A 19,558-nucleotide genomic window follows, 5' to 3' on the forward strand; every position below is an offset into this window, starting at 1 on the left:
AATGTATGGGTGCAATTTTCCATCCTCCTCTAATTAATACTCAGACAACATGCTGGCTACTTTCAACTGCTATTTGCCCACCCATTAAACCTCCCATGTTGTAACAGCTCTGTAAGCAAACTCTTAAATTCAAGTGCTACTTGAGAGAATGCCTTAGCAGAACCTTATCACTGCAGCCACTGAACCAGTGACCTAAAGTTCACATATAGTGTAAGTTACTCTAATATTGTGTAACTGTTTGTTCACCTCCCTCCTCTAAGCAGAACAACTATCTTCCCTGACTGGCAAGAACTGAAAATTTGGTATGAGTTCTTGGACTGTTAATTATGACCCAGAATTCTAAAAACAAACAGTCTCCTGACTAAGCCCATTCACTCGTAGCACCAGTGTGCATTCCAGATTTTTTTTAAATACTGGGAATAAAAGAAACACCCAAAATAAAATATCAAAGAAAAAAGCACCTTTAATTAATATTAAGATGGAGCTACAAGCTAACTAAAGACAAAAAATCCAAACATTTAGGAATGTGCGGCAGCTGTCATTTTGAATTCCTTACATTTTTTCTTATGCATTAACATTACTTAAACAAAGCTTTTATATAAGTTTTTACACTCATATTTTAATTTACAGAAACTTTATCGGATAATAACTTTTATTCATCAGATGCATAGAGCACGCTCTCACTCTCTCTCTGACACACACACGCTTTTACATATCTCTATGTACATTCCACACTCAGCATAACAGCAACTAAAAAAATATTTATTATTGTACTAATCCATAATATGAGCTGTCAAGTGCTCAGATTCATTAAAGGACAATGGGGGGGGGGGGGGGGGAAACACCACCACCTCTATTTGACCATTAACCAAGTTTTAAATGGCAATGGATAGTCTTGTTTTTGATTGAGGAGACGGTTGGGAGGTTTTTTTGTTTCTTTGTTTGTTTGTTTTGAAGGGCTAACGGGCCTTACTTATATTATGAACAAATGAGCACATACATGTTTTTAAAATGTAAAATCATTAAATAATTTATAAATATAGAAAAATGGTGTTCACTGTTGTTAGTGTACTTTTACATCTCTAGAGTAAAATCTTACCTCAGCAGCTCTGCAATCATCCCTAAAGGACAAAACCAATTTGCAGCAGCTGTGGACAGTTACTGAAACCCAGAGCTTCAACAGATTAGTTAAGGAAGCCTGTTCAAAGTTAAAATGCCAGAGCAATGTTACAATGACTCTGGTTCTGACTCATGTAAACTGAATTGCCCTCACAGGATTGGAGTTGGAAACTTGTGAGTTCCCTCAGCTTGCCTTCTCTGAGCTTATGTTTCCACTATATAGCTAAGCACATAGACTGGAGGGGGGGGGGCAGTTTGAAAATTGCTTTGGAGGCAAATTGCTATTCTTTGTTTATCTGCATGAGTACTCATGTTTTCTGGTTTGAATTGTTTCATGTAAACTTCAATTTACAGCAGTACCGATGCTCAATTCCTGTCTAAATGCAAAAGGTGATTTGATGTGCTTGTTAACCGCATTACTGGCATCTATTCTTTTCATCACTGACAGAGAGGGTGCTGAGGAAAGTGAGCCTTGTGAGACCCTCTCTAAGAGCTGTTTTTATAGTGTAGGACAGTGGGAGGTTTGCACGGCACAGATGCCAACCCCTAGTGTAGACATATTGCACCAGTGTAAAAGCTGACTTGAACTGGTGCAGCATTCATCCAATAAGGTTCTGCACTGGTGCAGAGATATATTGGTACAAAAAAAGTCCAATGTATAATAGCCCTTAGGATGAGAGGGTAAATACACTGACCATACCCATTCAAGCCTCGAACTTACTCCTGGAACCACGAAACAAAGATGCCTATGGTGCTGTTTGTTCTGAAATTTTAAATCTATCTGCTATGAACAAGTCTTAGACAACCAATTTCTTTCACAAAGACTCCTGAACAGCCATCAGATAAGTATAACAGATTTCAGCCACGACCAACATGAGCCCAATCTGAACTGGCAACCTAAAGTTAAAAGGCCCTGCTTTCCTGTATTGGCTTAAAATCACCAAACTTTTGAATCATACCGTTCCCCAGTATCTTTGTTGTTTTACAAAATTGGCAATAAATGCTCTAACTGGGTGAGGGGGATGTCAGTTTATGAATGACAAAGCAACTCAAACATTGGAATATAAGGCATATGATGATTGCATCATTTTATATGGAAGAAAAGATGACCATTTTAAATTTAGAATTGAAAATGCTGACACATTAGGAGATTGATTAGCAGAAAGATTATAATGCATCTGACATACTGAAAGATGAAAAGGCTTCCATCATTAATACTGAATCATATGTAGGAGGGGAAGAATTATTACAAGTCGAATATATAGGGGGACAAAGATTAGAATGAGTCTGACATCAGGGGAGGAGAGTTACCATGAATATGACGCAAACACATAAAATTATAGTGCAGCTGATATGGGTAAGATTTACTGGGGAAATGACTGTTGTTTTGCACCATTTAATGTAAATTATCTAAGCATAACAATCTTATTTTTTTATTTCTTAAGTACCCAATAAATTAGGCTATAAATTTAAAGCAAAGTAATTTTCAGGAGAACTAAAATAAATTTACAATACAGTACATTGTCTTTATCAGTAGAAATACTAAAATAAATTGTATTCAAAGGGTTGGTGCACTGAAGTTTTTAACTAACCAGGAAAACATCTGCACATCAATAATCTGGAATAATCACATATTTTATTGAGTAATTACTCAATAGGATATTAGATTATATTACCAACTGTCATTTCAATAGCAAAAAATACCTATTCTAGCAAATGATCTGCTTATTTTTCTGCAAACATGACTCATTTTATAAAATGAGCAAGGTAATTATCACTGAAGGATAAAGAATCAGCCTAGACAATATATGATTATATTTAAAAGCAGAAAGCAAACTTCCCATTGAACTTTGACAGTTTGTAGTAATTATAATTTTTCCTTTCAAAGGATTTAAAATGTGTCCACTGAATTTCTTGCTGTTTGGGAAATTGACAAAAGGCTTCAAAAGGTGTTTCCATTCAAGTGGATTTTTAAGATGCATTTATTACACTAGTGCAGTTGTTTTCTCTTAATCTTATCAAATACTAAAATCAATTAACTGATTCTTCCGGTGAATTAAACCGCTTACCTTTGAGCCTCGCTCATTAAAAATAATTTCAACATCTAAGATTTTACCAAATTGCTGAAAAGAAATAGAAAAGTCACATGAACATAAGAAAATCTGAGAACATAATAACAGAACTGTAGCAAAGATATTTCATAGTATTAGAAGATTTAGTACCTCATATATATATATATAAAGATATTAAATTACAGGCCAGCCAAGCAATAAAAAAATGACAAACTGAAAGAGCAGCTGAATTAAATGCATGTTGTGATGAGCCTGATACACAGCTAAAACTGTACCACTACCATTCTGCATAATCAAGAACAGCAATTAAAATATAGTAGCACCTGCTGACTGTGAGCCACATTATGGTTAAACTCATATCACAGTGACGTTAAAGAGAAAAGTTGGTGAGGTAATATCTTCTATTGGACCAACTTTTGTTGGTAAGAAAGAAGTTTGTGAGCATACACAGAGCTCTTCTTCAGGTGAGATGACCTGAAAAAGAGCTCTGTATGAGCTTAAAAGCTTGTCTTTCTCACCGTAAGAGGTTGGTCCAATAAAAGACATTACCTCACCCACTTTGTTTCTCTAATACCCTGGGACCAATATGGCTACAACAACACTGCATATCACAGTGAAGTGAAAGTCCCAACATTTTACATACTTTTCAATGGCTTTTCAGTCCTCTTATAATGATGTTTCAGTATAGGTGAGATCCCACTGTGCAACTCCCCTTAGAGTGCAGCAATCACCACCCACCAGACAGGTATTAAATGTTGCATTTAAAAGTGATTATCACCTCCCACTCTTCCCCAGAGGAATGTTAGCCCCTTGGTCTTGTTCCAGTTGCTCCCAGTGGAATGAAGAGGAATAAGGACATATTTGCTACAGCTACTTCTGGCTGTGAGTAAAGATAAAAGGTGAAATCCTGGCTTTATTTAAAAATCAAATGGGAATTCTGTTATTGATTTCAGTGGAGCCAGGATTTCACCCATATCTTCTAAAAGGATACCCCACCACTTCCAATGCCCCCTCAAAGAACATAAAGAAAGACACTTCCACCAGTGCTGAGTTTTTCCCAAACAAGCCCTGTCCTACCTTAGTGAAACTCTACGAATGGGAAGGTTACTTGTGCGTAGGAATAAACCCTACATCCTATAATAATAATTACTATTATCATAGCCCTAGGCACTGTTCAAACATGCAAAAAGGCACAGGTTCTGTCCCAAAGAAAAAAGTTTCACTATACCTGCTTTGGGAAAGGGAATGAATGCTAACCCTGAGCAGGATTTAGTATAGATAAGTCAGAACATTTTTTGACGTGGCACATTTTATGATGTGACACTTTCTAGTACATCACTCAATATGTCATGTTCTGCTATTTCATGTGTCACTAATGTGTCATGTGAAACAGTGTAACTCTGGTGAGGCAATGTCAGTGACAAACAATATACTATAATGGAAAAACAAAATAATGCAGGCAGAAGCAGAATAACCTAGTGAGTGTATAATATACTACAGAAATTAGACTCTACTCCAGTCTACTAAGTACCTTAAGATATGTTAATCACATCCATGGCAAGAAAGATTAAAACATCCTTTTATTGCTTTAACTTTTTAGAAAAATCAGCACACACTTGTTATCCTTTGCCTTGAGCCTTCCCCCCCCCACCCCGGTTACATTTATCCTCCAAGTAACAAATGCGTTAATCACTATTGTTAGCTTATAAGCAGACAATTGTTTAATGTTTAAACTATAATTCGTGTACATATAAAGCTGGGTGAAGTTGGACAAACAAAACCCAAACTAGTAAACAAGCCTGCTCTCCTCAACTCATGCTCCTAAAAAGAAATCATGTTCATAACAGGATCAAGATGCAAAGGATGGTTTCAATATCAGGCTTCATTTCAGAAACTTCACTATAATTCGCAAGGATAGGAATTTGAATTTCCCACCAGTTCAGAAACTCAGATTTCTCTGCACAGGTTGGTTTAATACTGAACAACTGAAAAACTGAGTTTGTCTCAGCTTGCAAGTGGGAGGCTTAATGCAGCTATTGCTCCAATAGCGTTTCTGTTACCAAGTCATACGGAAGCTGGGGAATTCCTGTCATCTTCCAATTTGGAAGTAAGACTTATTTGAGTTTTCTAAATCCTAAAAACTTGGAATGCAAAACACAAATTAACTTTAGTTTGTTTACAGTTGGATTTTAACACCCACAAAACAACTCTTGCATTTTGTGCATTTAGAAACAGAATCTACCTGTTTTCTGAGTAGTTTTATTTAAATTTAATTTTAACTGATTAACATACATTTATCCTAGGAAGTTCTCATACATCATCAGATTCGTTACAATTTTGTGCTCTGAAATGTATGGCATCAGAAACACCTTTGTATTTGGTGGGGGGAGAGTTGCTTGGGCAATTCCGATAGGTTTATGTGAAAATATCCCTTTTTCCTACTATCATGTCAGGATTCAGTTCTTAGTACATATTTAAGTAGATACTTCTTCTGCTCCATAAGACGGTTAATAAAAACAACAACTAGAAGATAAATTCATTATAATATATAATGAATTTAAGTCAATTACTCGACATATTTCGTGTCTTTTGACTTTTAATGGGACTCTGTTATTAAGTGGGACTCTATCATATATTAAATAAAACTCATACATGATATAAGTGTGTGTGTGTACATACATCTAGTATATATTCATACTCACATAAAATAGCTGCAGGTTCAAAATCTAATACAATATGCTACTCCGACATAAGAGTATCTGTGAGTTATTTATGTTTTTTAAGATGATATGAATAGGTGCAAAAAAAGCAGGTCCAGACTGGAGTATCATCTGGCCATGTCTAATTCTTTGTGAAAGGAGGTTAATAATAATGCAGTTGTAGGCCAAGTAATGCCTATTTTTTACTGCTATGCTTTTAAAGATCCACAACCACAGGTGTGGAATTCAAGATGAACAGAAGACTTCACAAGGGAGTATGTAAGTGTGCAATAAATTAAGCCAGTATTAATTACTTGCTTTCTTAGAGTACAAAAATATATGATATTCTGGAGATCTGCCATCACATTATAGCTCTGTAGAGTACATATAGCATTGTTTCTCCTTACAAGTAGGATAAGCAAGTCAGGCAATTAGTTATGAGTAAAGGGGCGGGGGAAGGGTCTTCCAATGGAAAGCATTATATGATCTTAACTTTAGGTATTGCTGCTAGCTCCACCTATAATGTAAAGGTAATGCTTCTTTTAAAATGTGACAATAATAAGCATGCAAACAAAAATAGAGTACTTACCCCAAACATTTGTCTGAGATCTGGATCTCGAAATCTGAAGGGTATATTTGAGACATGCAGCCGTTTCGGCTGCGATTTGTTTTCTGTGTTTTCAGAGGATTGTGTCTGTTGCTGGCCGTCAGTCTGTGCTGCATCATCTGTCTGCTAAAAGAATTAAAGCAAAATAAAGTAAAACATGCTCTAAGTATTGCTCTAGTTGTAGATATAAAAATAGTGGTGGGTTTAACTCTCAGGCAAGGCACACAACTGAAAAAGAAAGAAGGAATCATTCAAACAATGAAGTAAAAGAAAATCTGAAGTTAGAGATGTGGAATATCTATTCATTCACCTAGTCCATTGTTACATCTATTTCAGCAACATAGAACTTGGAAAGAAACAAGCAATATGTGGAAGAAGAATATAAACAATTATGTTACATTTATAAATGTTTTTAAATAAATCAAGAATAAATATTTAGCTCTGAATTATAACATTGTGGAAACACCTTTAACCTCCATTGGAAACTGAAGCACCATGGGCAGAAAACAGCCTAGTAGTAATAGCACATTATAAACTATCATGTAAGAGTAGAATCTGGACCTTCATGCAGAGGCCAATAAGGACTTTCACTCAACTCCAGGAGGACGGAAACACATCACGCCATACTGGCCATTTCATAAGCAGTTAATGTGCTTTAGAGGGTAACTTTATCTGGAGGAACAGTCACCATTACTGAAAAGGCCTTGAATGTTCAAGGAAACAGAAATACTATTAGAGGCAATGTAACAAGTTTCAAGAATGCCCAAGATAAAGATGAAACCCAGAAATTAACTTTTGAAGAGTTTCACATAGGAACAAGAACATGTAGCATTCATCAATGGCATTTCTATGGGAATTCTGTACTGCAGATTTTAAATGATGTCTTACATTCGGATTACATCACAGCTGAAGTTTGCTTCCATTTAAAAAACCCAATTAGGAATTAAACATTATTATTAAAACACATTGAATTATTAATAACATTATATCATTCATCTGAAAATTAAAATTTATCATCTTTAGTCAAACAATACTTTGGAGAAATCTCTGTGCTGGTTTCTTTGATGACAACATATAGGGCCTAATTAATCACTCTGTAGCATATGTATATGCAAAAGTAGGAGCATTTATGAATGTGTGTGTAAGACAGAGGCTTAATTTTTATATACATATAGATTCACACAAGAACACAATGTTAGAAAGGAAGACGAAAGAATGCAGCAGGAGAAAAATGGAAGAATGAAAACAGATTCAGGGTTGGTGACGAGAGAGTGATTAAAGACTGTCATCACTGACCATTCATTATGCCAAGCACATTCCACTATCATGTCCTGTGGTGGCATAAGTGACCTTAAAGGATGTCTAGAAGACAGGCAAACTGGCAAGATAGTTGAAGAGGTTTGAGTTCAGAAGCAAGTTGCTTTTCTCATGGATAATGGCCAGGAGCAGGCCCTCACATGGCAAATATGGGGTCATGCTATGTTACTTCGTTTTGGCAGCCATGGCAACAGAGTTGCACATAAAGTACCAGTAACAACGCGCATAGCTTTGTTAAGTTCTATATCGACCAGCCTCGCATGAGAAAAGCGACACCAGACAGGAGCATAGTATTCTGCTGTTGAAAAGTAGAAGGCAAGCGCTGATGATCCAAGTGTCCGGATGCTTACACTCTAGGTTGAGCCACCCAATTTTCTGAGCAAGTTGTTCCGAGCACTAACTTTGGTTGCTGTCTTCAAGTGGTTGCAGTACATCAATGACCTATCCAATGTCATGCTGAGGTAAACTGGGCGTGGTTTATACTGTAAGTGTTGGTCATTTCAGAAAATATTTAGCTCGTGGCTTGCGCTTGCATTATGCAGATGAAATAGAAACCGCCTAACAAAAGCTTGGCAGCGGGTGCCATCGACCACAGAAGTCTGCCAAGGAAGTGCCTTGCTTCCACTAGGATTTTACAGGACACTATCTTGCTGTAAAAATGCACCATTTGTGGGAGTGAAGGCTTCACCCTAAACCCGTTACAAAATGTGTTGGTACAATGTGTACAACTGGGGTAAAAACACCGAGTGAAATCCTGGCCTCATTGAATTCAGTGGTATCCCCCCAGTTATTTTGAATGTGGGGATGATTTCACCCATTGTCTATGTTTGGTAGGTGAATATCATCATGATGTATACACATGCAGGAGCCAGTTCTGCAAAATATGGAAAACTCCTTATGCTAGTGAAGCATTTTCTAGTGGCCTGAGCAAGTGACCACTAACTAACTCTCACACTGACTGTCAACAGCTCCACTGAACTTTCTTTTTCTGCTACCTCCCTAGATCATAATAGTATTATGGGGATTCATCAGCGAATATCTGTTAAACACACTGCAGATTAAAAAATGTGATTAACTGCTATGCATTAATATTGTTATTTTAAAGAGATAAGAACATTTTCTGTTCTGAGCTGTTCATGCCATTATCTAAAAATAGACTGAAGTATCTAGAATTTATATTTGGAAAACCGTTCCATCCAAAATCATCATGAGGATTACATTAGTGGGTCAGTCACTCGAACAGAAGAAATGTGAAGGTAATTTGGTGTACGGTGGTCGGTGTGGGGGGGAGGAGTGACAGGAAAGGGTGGAAATGTAATATTAAGGAACAATTTAAAGTCAATTAGAGTCATTTGAACTCAGTTACAAAATCCTGAAGGTGCTTTTTAGCTTCAGGAACAAAAGATGCCCCAGGAAGAAATGATATCATCAATATATTGTATAAATGCAAATTGGAAAAAGTAATTTCTGTTCATTGTATTAATATAAATGATGAGAAACAAGATGAGAGGAAGCATTGAACCTTGCTGTGTCAGTATGCCTGAAAAGTTAGACCGCTTTTGTACCACGAGTAATAATGGAGACATTGTCATCAAACCAGATGAGGCCCTGAAGATGATGCCAAACCGGATACATTTTGGAATTATGCTGGAGTTGTAGACTGCCTTCACAATAATCTGACTGTGAGTAACTGCTGTACTTTGGTTTCTGGGTTGCTGTTGTTTTGTCTGTTTGCTGATTTTTAAGTGCAGTCTTTATTTCACAGAAAAATGTGAAATCTAACTGAGCTTCACCGAACAATTTGTCAGAGTCAAGGTATTTAGGGTTTGAAAACCAGGTATGTCAGAAATTGTTTTAGTATGTTTAAGTGTCATACCTGTCACATCCCTTATAAGGACCTCAGACAAAAGATTAAAATTGTGTGGGGAAAGGGTTTGCCAATGGTAACCAAGTATCTATCCAACGCATGTTTATTGCCCCAATAGCTGCAGGAATTTTCAGGGAACATGGGTCCATGCTAACCAAGATCAAAATAGGTGACAAATTGAAATTCAAAGCCCTTATTGCTGAAAGAAAGGATACTCTTTAATGAAAATAATTCATATTAACACTGAGGACATAAGATGCTCCGAGCACATAGGTGATACAGGTTGAACCATGAACAGTCTCCCAAGGGGAAGCCTCAAAGCTTTTTATGGATTTCAAACCTGGAGTGAAATCCCACCTTGCATTACTTATTACAGTTCCCAGAATATTTTCATAGATGAATGCATCCCCAGCAAACTATAAACAACAACATACAACACAGAAATATCTACTTTAAAGGCCTCTAGCTGATATTTTCTTAAAGAATTAACTGAAACCAAGAAGCACAGCATTCAGTCTGTACAGCATACCCTGCCTGCCTTCATAACACCTGGGAATAAGAAGTCACCTCTTGGGAATATGTCTTTCAGAGAAAGTGGGTGAGAAGCGCACCTGCTGTCAAGCAAGGTGGAGATGGAGTATATCCAGGTCTTTTTATTTTGCTGATGGCTGTAGTACCATCCCTACCACTAGGCAGCATCAGCCAGTCGTAGATTTTGAACCTGCCAGTCACAAGCCACCTTGTGTGTGCCAAATCGTTAGCCTACATCAACAAAGATGGTTGATGCTGGCCCTTCCACGGGGCCCATACTAAACGTGCTTCAGGAAGGGGTGTGAAGCAGCTGTTACTGAAAAGTATTTTGTCCCTTTTAGAATTTTAGCTATAAATTGAATAAACTAACTGTTGTACCTGTTTTTTTTAAAGTTATGTTTTTAATGTAACAAAGCCGTTGGGATAATAAAAAGCAAACCTGTCTATAATAGTAATTGCATCATTCAATTGTAGTACTACCTGGGATTTCAGCCGGCCTGGGTCTCCTCCAGCCAAGGGGGGCACTCCAGGCTGTGGCTAGCCTGGGGTTTCTCTGGGTGGAGAAGTTGGGGGTGCTCCAGCCACTGGAGGGGCCAGGGGGTCTCAGGGCTCCAGATGTCAGGGGGCAGGCGGAAGGGGTGGAGCCAGGGACTAGCCTCCCTAAAGGGGGGGCTCCACCTGCTGCCCATGTCTATGGGAGTATAGAGAAAAATACATTGACATAACTAAAGATGGGAATAACCCAAAAATCTGTAGCTGAACTCTACTGCACTTCCTGGGAGTATGGTCAGACCCAATCTTTATATATCAAGCTCATCTTTTGTGTAAATATTTCAGCTAGCCTTAATTTCATTTCACAGTAAGAGAGCATCTGAAGCCAATGCATTATTTCCAGGGCTCTGTTCCTTTTTCCGTAGAATTATCAGTGACAAATGACTGATTAATTCATTTATTTAATTTTTGTGAATTTTCAAGACCTGGATGGATTTTCTTTTTATGGCAATTAATATCACCCTATAGTGGAATCATTACTGGAAAGCAAGGTGGTACAATGATGACAGGACTATAAAACATCATTAAATAGCCTAGAAAGTATTCCCCTGCTATTTTTAAAGTTTGAATTCATCACTGGATTTGGAAGGGATGTAGCTTTTATGAATGACCGTACCACATCGTTAATTGGGGAGGGGAATTTTTTTGGCTGGCTGAATGAAGGGAACAGTGATTTATGGCTGGGGGCTAGGGAGTTGGGGAAAGAGGTCAAACTGCTGCAAAAGGGGAGAAGATGGGTACCAGATGGATGGAAGGGTTTAAGAGGGGCAGCCCCATGTGGTGAAGCCCTCTTTTACATGGAGCAGTTGGTTAAAGGAACAGAATGGGGATTTGGGGCTCCTCTGAGTGGTACAGCAGGGAGCCAACCCCCACCCCTTTCTTATAGCCCACCTTAACCCTCTTATGAAGGTCCCAGCAATGGACTGGCTGTGGGGGACTTGGATGCAAAAAGAGGGGGGAGCTGCAGAAGCCCCGGGTAATTATTGAATGGTTAGCTGCACTGTACACTTTTATCTGCTGGGTATTCTCAGACATCTAATAATAAAGATGCGGCCTGTTTAAAGCCATATCAAATGTCTCCTGTCCTTCTTTCGGTATAGCTGGACCAACACCTTGAACCCTACAGTGTGATTAACACAGACAGAATGCACATGATATGTATATGACATTTTAAAGTAAAAGCAGTTTTTAAACTGATAAACCATGAGGTGACTGATGAATGTCTTTTGGGCCTGAAAGCAGGTGCTGAGCACCCCCCAATTCCAGCTAACGTCAATGGGAGCTATAGGTGCTCAGCATCTTTGAAAATCAGGCCCTTAGTTTATGGATTGGCTTTCTTATATATGTCAATTATTACCATATTAGGTTAATTTCCAGCTCTGAGAATCAAGAAGCCATTTGTCATCTCCACCAAAAGGTCATGTCTGCTCATTTGCTGCATGACTTTTTTCTGGTTCCAGTAAGATTGCGTTTCTAATTTAAAAATCTTGATAAACAATTATAGCAGGTTATTGATAACTATTGCCCGGATGCAGCTACAATATGACTACAACAACATGCTTCTGATTATGAAGTGACTTGTATAAACCCTTATTAGCATGTAAACCACTTACTAGATATTTTTAATAAGCAATACCAAGAATTCAACAACATCCTTATGACATAAATGTTAAAAATAAGCTGCTAGAACTTTAATGTTTTAAAGATCGCTGATTGCATTCACCAGTACTTTAATATAGAATTGTGATACTCTATTTTCCATAATCATTTCTAACTCTATCAATAAGTCTGAGCTACACAACTTTAATCTTGGTAAAATTTGATTTAGGTATTGATGAATTTGGAGAGAAACTTTATGCAGGACATGCATACATCTTCACAAAGAAATGTGTCTTCACATGTCACATTTAATTTATCATTCTTAGCCAACTTATATTTCCCTCTCCATCTCAAGCCTCCATCCTATGGTATTTTTGTTCTTTGATAGCTCACCTTTCTCTAGGCCTCTCCCCGACCTTAATCACTGTATTCTTTTAAAAAAATAGAAGTGTGCCTGACTGTTGGGGGTTACTGTTTGCTGCCCATAAAGTGTGGGGAACAAGAAAATAAAAGCAGCACTATAAACAAGGAAATACATGTATCCTTATACTCATTAAAAGAGCTAAAGCTACATAACAAAAGATGCTTCTCAAATGACACAATTAAAGAGACATAGGCTACGCTAGCAATATTTTTCATAAAGATAAGTATCAGACCATATTAATAGTTTTCTTACTATAGGCCTACCTTAACATAAGTAACTTGCTTCATTTCTTAGTGAGCATAATTGGGAAAGTGAATGGAAGATTAAGTTGTAAATAGGGGCTTGACAAACAGTGTGCTGGAATCCGGATTTCTGTGATACCTCAGATAAGCAGCAACACCCTGATGCTAAGAACAATAGACCTGGAATGTAAAGATCAGGTTCCATGTAAACAGCACATGGACAGAGCATGCTGTATCAAGATATGTTCCTGCAAAGTAGCCAAGCCAATCAAAAAATGTATGATTTAACATATAGCAAATGCAATGTAATGTTTAAATGTAAAGTACTTCTGGGGGAATTCTGCACCAAAAAATTTAAAATTATGTGCACAATATTTTAAAATTTCTGCACATTTTATTTGTCAAAATAACACAATATAATCACTCTCTCACTGTCAGCCCTGGGTTGCCACTGCCTGTGCCAAACATGGGTGGAAGTGCTGAAGGGAAATCACAAATTCTGCATGAAAAAAAAAAATTCTGAGGGGAACATTAATTCTGTGCAAATTCTGCATTGCGCAGTGGCACAGAATTCCAGCAGGAGTAAAAAAGGACGAGGTTATCTGTGTAACTTTGAATGTGTGGTATGCCCTGTTCCCTCCCACTATGCTTAAGTCTAATCAACTCAGCATAGCTTTGTTGTATGCCAAATAAAGGAACCTGAGTGATGAAATTCAGAGTTGAATTGAGTGTTTTGGATCACAGAATGAAGCACTCACACACAACGGGACGAGCTGTTCTGGATAAGCTGAGTGGAAAAGGTCTCAAACAGAATCCCAACGACTACTCTGATAAAAAAATAAATGATCAACAAATTTAAATGTAAATTTGTGGCAATATGTTACTGACAATAACAGATATATTTTGAATAATTTTGTATGACAACAGGATACTAAAACCATATGGCATCTGATACAAAGAGAGCCTCTTTGGAATATCTGACATAACTCTTTGCAAGGATTCAATAACATTGCATACTCGCTCAAAAGGGGAAAGTAAAATGACACACATAATAGAAAGACAACATTAACCTTCATTTTACTGCTGAAGTTAAAATGAGTTGCATCCATTTAAAAAACAAAACAAAACAGCTATCACCTTCCTTTGGCTCGCTAAATGCTTTGGATATTTCTACCTATTTTGCAGGAACTTATTTTTATTTATCTTCCTCCTCTCTTCCCTGCAATAATACACCATTACACAAGGCTATCCTGACACCACCACCCCCCCCCCCCCCCGCCCAGTTCTGGTCAAATTACACACACCCCAAGGGAGTTGCATTTATACAGTATTCAAATGTTTTAAGTAATAGAACAGATTTAAAACTTCATTTAAGAAAAAAAACAGACTAGAGAAATATGGGACAAAATTCTGCTCTCATATACACTGGTGTAAACCCAGAGTAACTCCATTTTCTTCAATCATTTGTTTAGGACTGTTATAAACAAGAGCAGATGAATCTTGCCCAGGCACTTTTATAAGTAAACCTGCATTGACAGAATATGCTTTAGAATAACTAGATATTTGGTATATGATATTTTATATCTATATATTTGGTATGATATATAATTAAGACCCATTACTAAGGTAGCTGTAAATAGCATAGTGTGTTTTGTAAGGAAGTTCTTTTTCCTTTTCAAAAATATTATTCAGTTAATTTAGTGCATTTAACCCAGTTCTAGAAATGTAAAACTTTTTTATCCAGAGTGTTAAGATTTTCTCCTGTTATGGAGCACTTCAAAAGATGAGAGCGACATCCAAGAATCATGGCCATTCATTCATTTATGAGCCTCTCCACTAAGGCTGCAAAGTAGTGAACAATTGTGATGTGGTCACCTGTTCACTGACTAAAAAACTGAGACCGCATCATTGCACATAAGCCATGTGACCTGGCCAAATTCAGACCAGTGACCTCAAAGTGAAAGGATGTGCATTTCATTAGCAATTTCTTGAGCCACCCTGCCCCACACTGTAGTCAAGTTCTTAAAATCAATTAAAAACACATTCAGTTTATTGTATAAAGATTACACCAGGGTCATTCCAATATCAGTCTTCCACAACCAGCATTACTTCCAATTATCACCAACCTATTTTAACTGAGAGGCTGTGAAATACAATGAAAAGTGGGGAAGTAAAATAAGATAACTGCTGGTTCTGCTATAGGTTTCTTAGCACTAATCATTTAATTGACTAAATATTTGACAGAAATTAATATATTCCAGAAAACCAGTGAGCCATGTCTGCGGTTACTAATATAAATTCCCCACAAAGTGTTAACTCTGGGCCAAATTGTAGCCCATTCTGCACACATGCACCAGGTAACCCACATTATGGGGGTAAGAGCAGCCTCTGAAAAGTTGCTTCTCCAGCTCCCTTATAGGTAGACCAGGAGTGGGCTGATCCTTGGATCAAGCCCAACTTGTACCCAAAGTGAATGGCAGGAGAGCCAAGTCAGTATGCTGGGGGACATCACTGCACCACTATAAAACAACATTAAGATATGAGCCCCAATACCATGTGATGCCAGTAGGCAAATTGTGACTCAAAGTCCCAAACTACGGCCAGGCTGCTCCTGGGGCAACACAACATTGCAGTGTCTCATACATGGTACTTGTGGCAAAGCACTATTTAGCCCAATGAAATGAAATGGCACCACATGTTCAATGTGCTAACGTTCTGCCACAGAAAATAACTTGTATCCTCAATCCAAATTGCAGGTTTTACAAGAGAATAAACCATATCTTCCTCTTTAGCTTTTCCATATGCCACATGAATTTTCTGCTTTTTAACCACTGTCATTACAATAGATAATTGCATTCACAATTAAAACACATTTCAGTTTGATAACTCATGGCCCAATCCCAAAGTCCTTACTCAGACTAGGTATGGGTTTGGCCCATTATAAATATATTACACATCAACAAGGCTATAAAACAGTACAAGATTCAGTAGGGTGTAGAATCAGGAACCTGGAGTCTGCATAAATGGCTGTATGGTACCCGTAAGAGTCTTAGTGTGCACACATAGATGCACCAGTCCAGTGGGATCTTCCAGGGTATATGTACCTAACATGTTCACAATTATTCCAGTAGCTATGGGCAGAAAGTGCCAAAATGGCACCCTCCTAATATTGTTTCACCCCACACCCACATTTTCCTCTTTTGGTGGTATTTACAGCTAGTGTTGACATTAGCATTAAGCTGTCCTTGCTTTTCTTGAGCACAAGAACTGCAACTGTGTTTGGTCTCTTGCTGGGGCACAAAGAAGGATGGAAAGGAAACTCTTTGTACCCTCTGCACCAATTAGTGAAGACACAAACTGGGCCATAATGATTCTGACACTGGAATGCTGAGTGGCCATTCTAAGTTGTATTTTTTCTCTTCTTGTACTTCATTAAATTATGCCTGGCCTACTAATCTCTCTCTTTCAATTGCAATTACTTTGCAATTATTTCACTGCAAAATACCTCTGGTGCTCTGTGCAATCCTCAGTCACCAGATATTATAGGTTGGCTGTCTGTTCGCCAACGTGGAATAAGTGGTGGCCTCAGTCTAGATTTAGCAGGCAAGTATCCTTATCCCAACTGGCATCTTTGCAAAGATGCCCAGTAGCGGTAAACATACCCACATTACCTTTAATCTAGATAGCTTGCTAAAAGCAGCAGTAAGGATGTGGCAGCTGTACAAGCAAGTGTGTATTCAAGGTGGTGAAGCAGGTTTCTGAAGGCTGCACCGACACCCACACTTCTGAGTCCTCACGCTAGCTATATTAAAGCTAGCAGGGCTACATCTACATAAGCTGAAAATCAAACTCATGGCTGCAGTGTACGGGACGAGGCTAGTAAGAGGGAAGCTTGCAAAGCCTCTGCCCGTGCTTTGTCTGAGCGGCAGATTAAAAAAAAAAAAGAAGACCTCTCTCCAGTAGTGTCAGTCTGGCACTTTTTGCAATATTACACACACACCAATTTAGGGAGAGGACACCCTGAATTGCTATATGTTCTACCTTGAATCACCAATAAAAACGTTAGTAGAGAAAAGGCACAAAGGAAAAGAATGATTTTTTTTTCTAAATCTTCGGTAAATTTAGTACTATGTTGTGTGTCTGTCCATATGTGTGCGTATACATGTATACGTAGAAATCTATTAATGGTTATAAATAAGTAGTACACTTTTGAGAAGCTCTTTCCGCTACACCAATCAAGTTATTTCTTAGAGAAAGGCTTGTTAAAGTCTTCTAGACATTATTTGATTAAGCTGACAACATTATGTGAGCAATGGTTGAGTACCCACTGAGCTGTACTTTTGACCAAATAGATTTGTGTAATGAACACTTGCTCTGTCTCTTCTCCAAGCTTGAATAGGGCTCGGGATTTAACCAGTAATGCTGGAAGCCAAGTGAATTTACAGCCCCCACAGTCATTCTCTCTCAACCTGGAAAGAATAGCAGCAGCAGTACATGAGCAAGCATAATTCAATACATTGTGCTATAAGTGCAGAAAATCATATCATAGAGCTCTGCAATATACCTATTTGATTTGATTTGTAAACCTGATAAAAAAGCTATCGAGAAAGTTCAGGGCAAAATATATATATATATATATAATCTCCTAAGCAAAAATGTAACCTTATTGAATGTGTACAAAGAACTGAAAAAAAATCATGCATTCTAAATCAACTTCATACTTTTCTTAGATAATATTGCACATTCTCCATTTAGAAAGAAGCTAGATTGTGAAAAGTTATTTTCCATTAAAAAGTGAGCCAAGAGAATAATTTAAACCAGCGTTTGCTGCTGTCTTAAAATATTGTTTTCAAAATGTACTGCCAACTGTGCATCAACAAATACAAACATGCTTGTCACTTTCCTGTTTTGTTATGCAGATAGATTGATTAATAAATCATGTCAATTTTGATAAAGTTAATATCTTTTATAGCCCGGAAATGTGTTGCCAAGATGCATCATAAGAGGGTGGATATATTTTATATGTCTACGTTATATCCCTTTGGTTCAGAAAATTGATAAACATTTTCCATTCAAGTAGAGGCTTGGAGTCATTGAAGGTTGTGTGGTGTGTGTGTTTGTTTATAAACTAAGTTTATGAAATCCTCTTCTCTTTCAAAAAAGATGGTTCTAAAGCCTCATTGTTCTCAGTCTATTAGCAAGTGGTGAACATTTTTCAAATCAGTTTAAAAGGTAATTAACTGCCTTTATTATAACAGAAAACTATTTTCTTTTCTCACAGTTAAATGTATACCTCTTTACCACCACATCACAGGACACCTTAAGATTTTATTTTGAAGGGAAAAAAAAAAGTATTCTTATCTGAGCTTATGTGACAACTGCCATCTTGGTAGACATACTGGGGACTGAACAATGAACCTCCAGGCCAAAAAGCATGAACTACTATATCTTGAGCTAAAGAGTCAAGGCTCTGTAGATAGGGGATTCACTGTAAATGAGTAAATTCAACAGTTTTTATAATGTTGATGCTGTGATTAAGAGTCTACCATCATTTATATGACTACGTGCTCAGTTTGTGTATATACAGCTTTAACAGAGGTAACATATCGCGGACTGAAGACAGGACTAGCAACTGAAAACATCTGGAGCGAAACACTGGTCTTATTGCATTCAATGGTAAAATTCCCAATTGACTTCAGGGGACCAGAATTACATCCCTGAGTTCTATACTCTTGACAAATTACTTAAAGTCAAATTACCTCAGTGTCCCAGTCTGTCAAAGTAGCATAATTTTGCTTTTGTTTCCTTTACATAAAACATTTAACTGAACTACTAAATGAAACAAGATGGGTGAGGTAATATCTTTTATTGGACCAACTTCACCTACAGAAGTTGGTCCAATACTAGATACTACTACCTCATCTACCTTGTCTAAAATCCTGGGAGCAATAAGGCTATAACAACACTGCAAATTATAAAGTGAAAACTCTCTTGGGTCCATGGCAAAAAAAAAAAAATTGTCCTTATCTCTTAGGGGAGTTCTGTCCAGAACAACAAGAAGAAACCAAGTAAGAGAAGACATTCTCCCAACCACAAGATCATATTGTCCCTATTCTAAAGCACTACAAATCAAAATGGCTGTTGTGTAAATTACGACTAAGAGCAGTTCCTCCTTCTATTCCTTCCTATTGGCAAGGGATTCATTAATTGTTCATTTGTCTCTAATGCCCATATTACAGATGATGTATGAACCATGTTTCAAGGGCAAGACATATGACAAGTATACTCTGTAGAAAGCAGTTTTTAGTTTTAGTTCTATGGAAACTTTTCTTAGAATCACAGAAGATCAGGGTTGGAAGGGACCTTTTCTTCTCTCTTCTCTTTTTATACTTGCACTACCTGAGAGCCATTTTCAAGAAGATATTAGCGCATGGTACGCCAGCAGAAACCTGCTTTACAAAGGATGCTTCTGGTTTATCATAGAGCCAAGTGATGTTGTTCCTCCCAGCTTGTATAGGTGCATTTTGGT

The 19,558-nt window shown here is 37.6% G+C and overlaps 1 protein-coding gene across 43 annotated transcripts in view; it reads right to left on the reverse strand.

The window, feature by feature from the left end:
- Nucleotides 1-19,558, reverse strand: part of RBFOX1 (RNA binding fox-1 homolog 1) — a 2,443,894-nt gene that overhangs the window by 138,148 nt on the left and 2,286,188 nt on the right. For all 43 annotated transcript variants that reach the window (XM_048868136.2, XM_048868129.2, XM_048868132.2 and 40 more), the window contains 2 exons: nt 6,480-6,623; nt 3,189-3,242 (listed from right to left, as the gene is read on the reverse strand). In XM_048868136.2, coding sequence (XP_048724093.2) covers nt 3,189-3,242; nt 6,480-6,623 — 198 coding nt within the window. The remainder of the gene's footprint in view (nt 1-3,188; nt 3,243-6,479; nt 6,624-19,558) is intronic.

Source organism: Caretta caretta, chromosome 10, assembly GCF_965140235.1.
Source record: "Caretta caretta isolate rCarCar2 chromosome 10, rCarCar1.hap1, whole genome shotgun sequence".
Taxonomy (NCBI): domain Eukaryota; kingdom Metazoa; phylum Chordata; order Testudines; family Cheloniidae; genus Caretta; species Caretta caretta.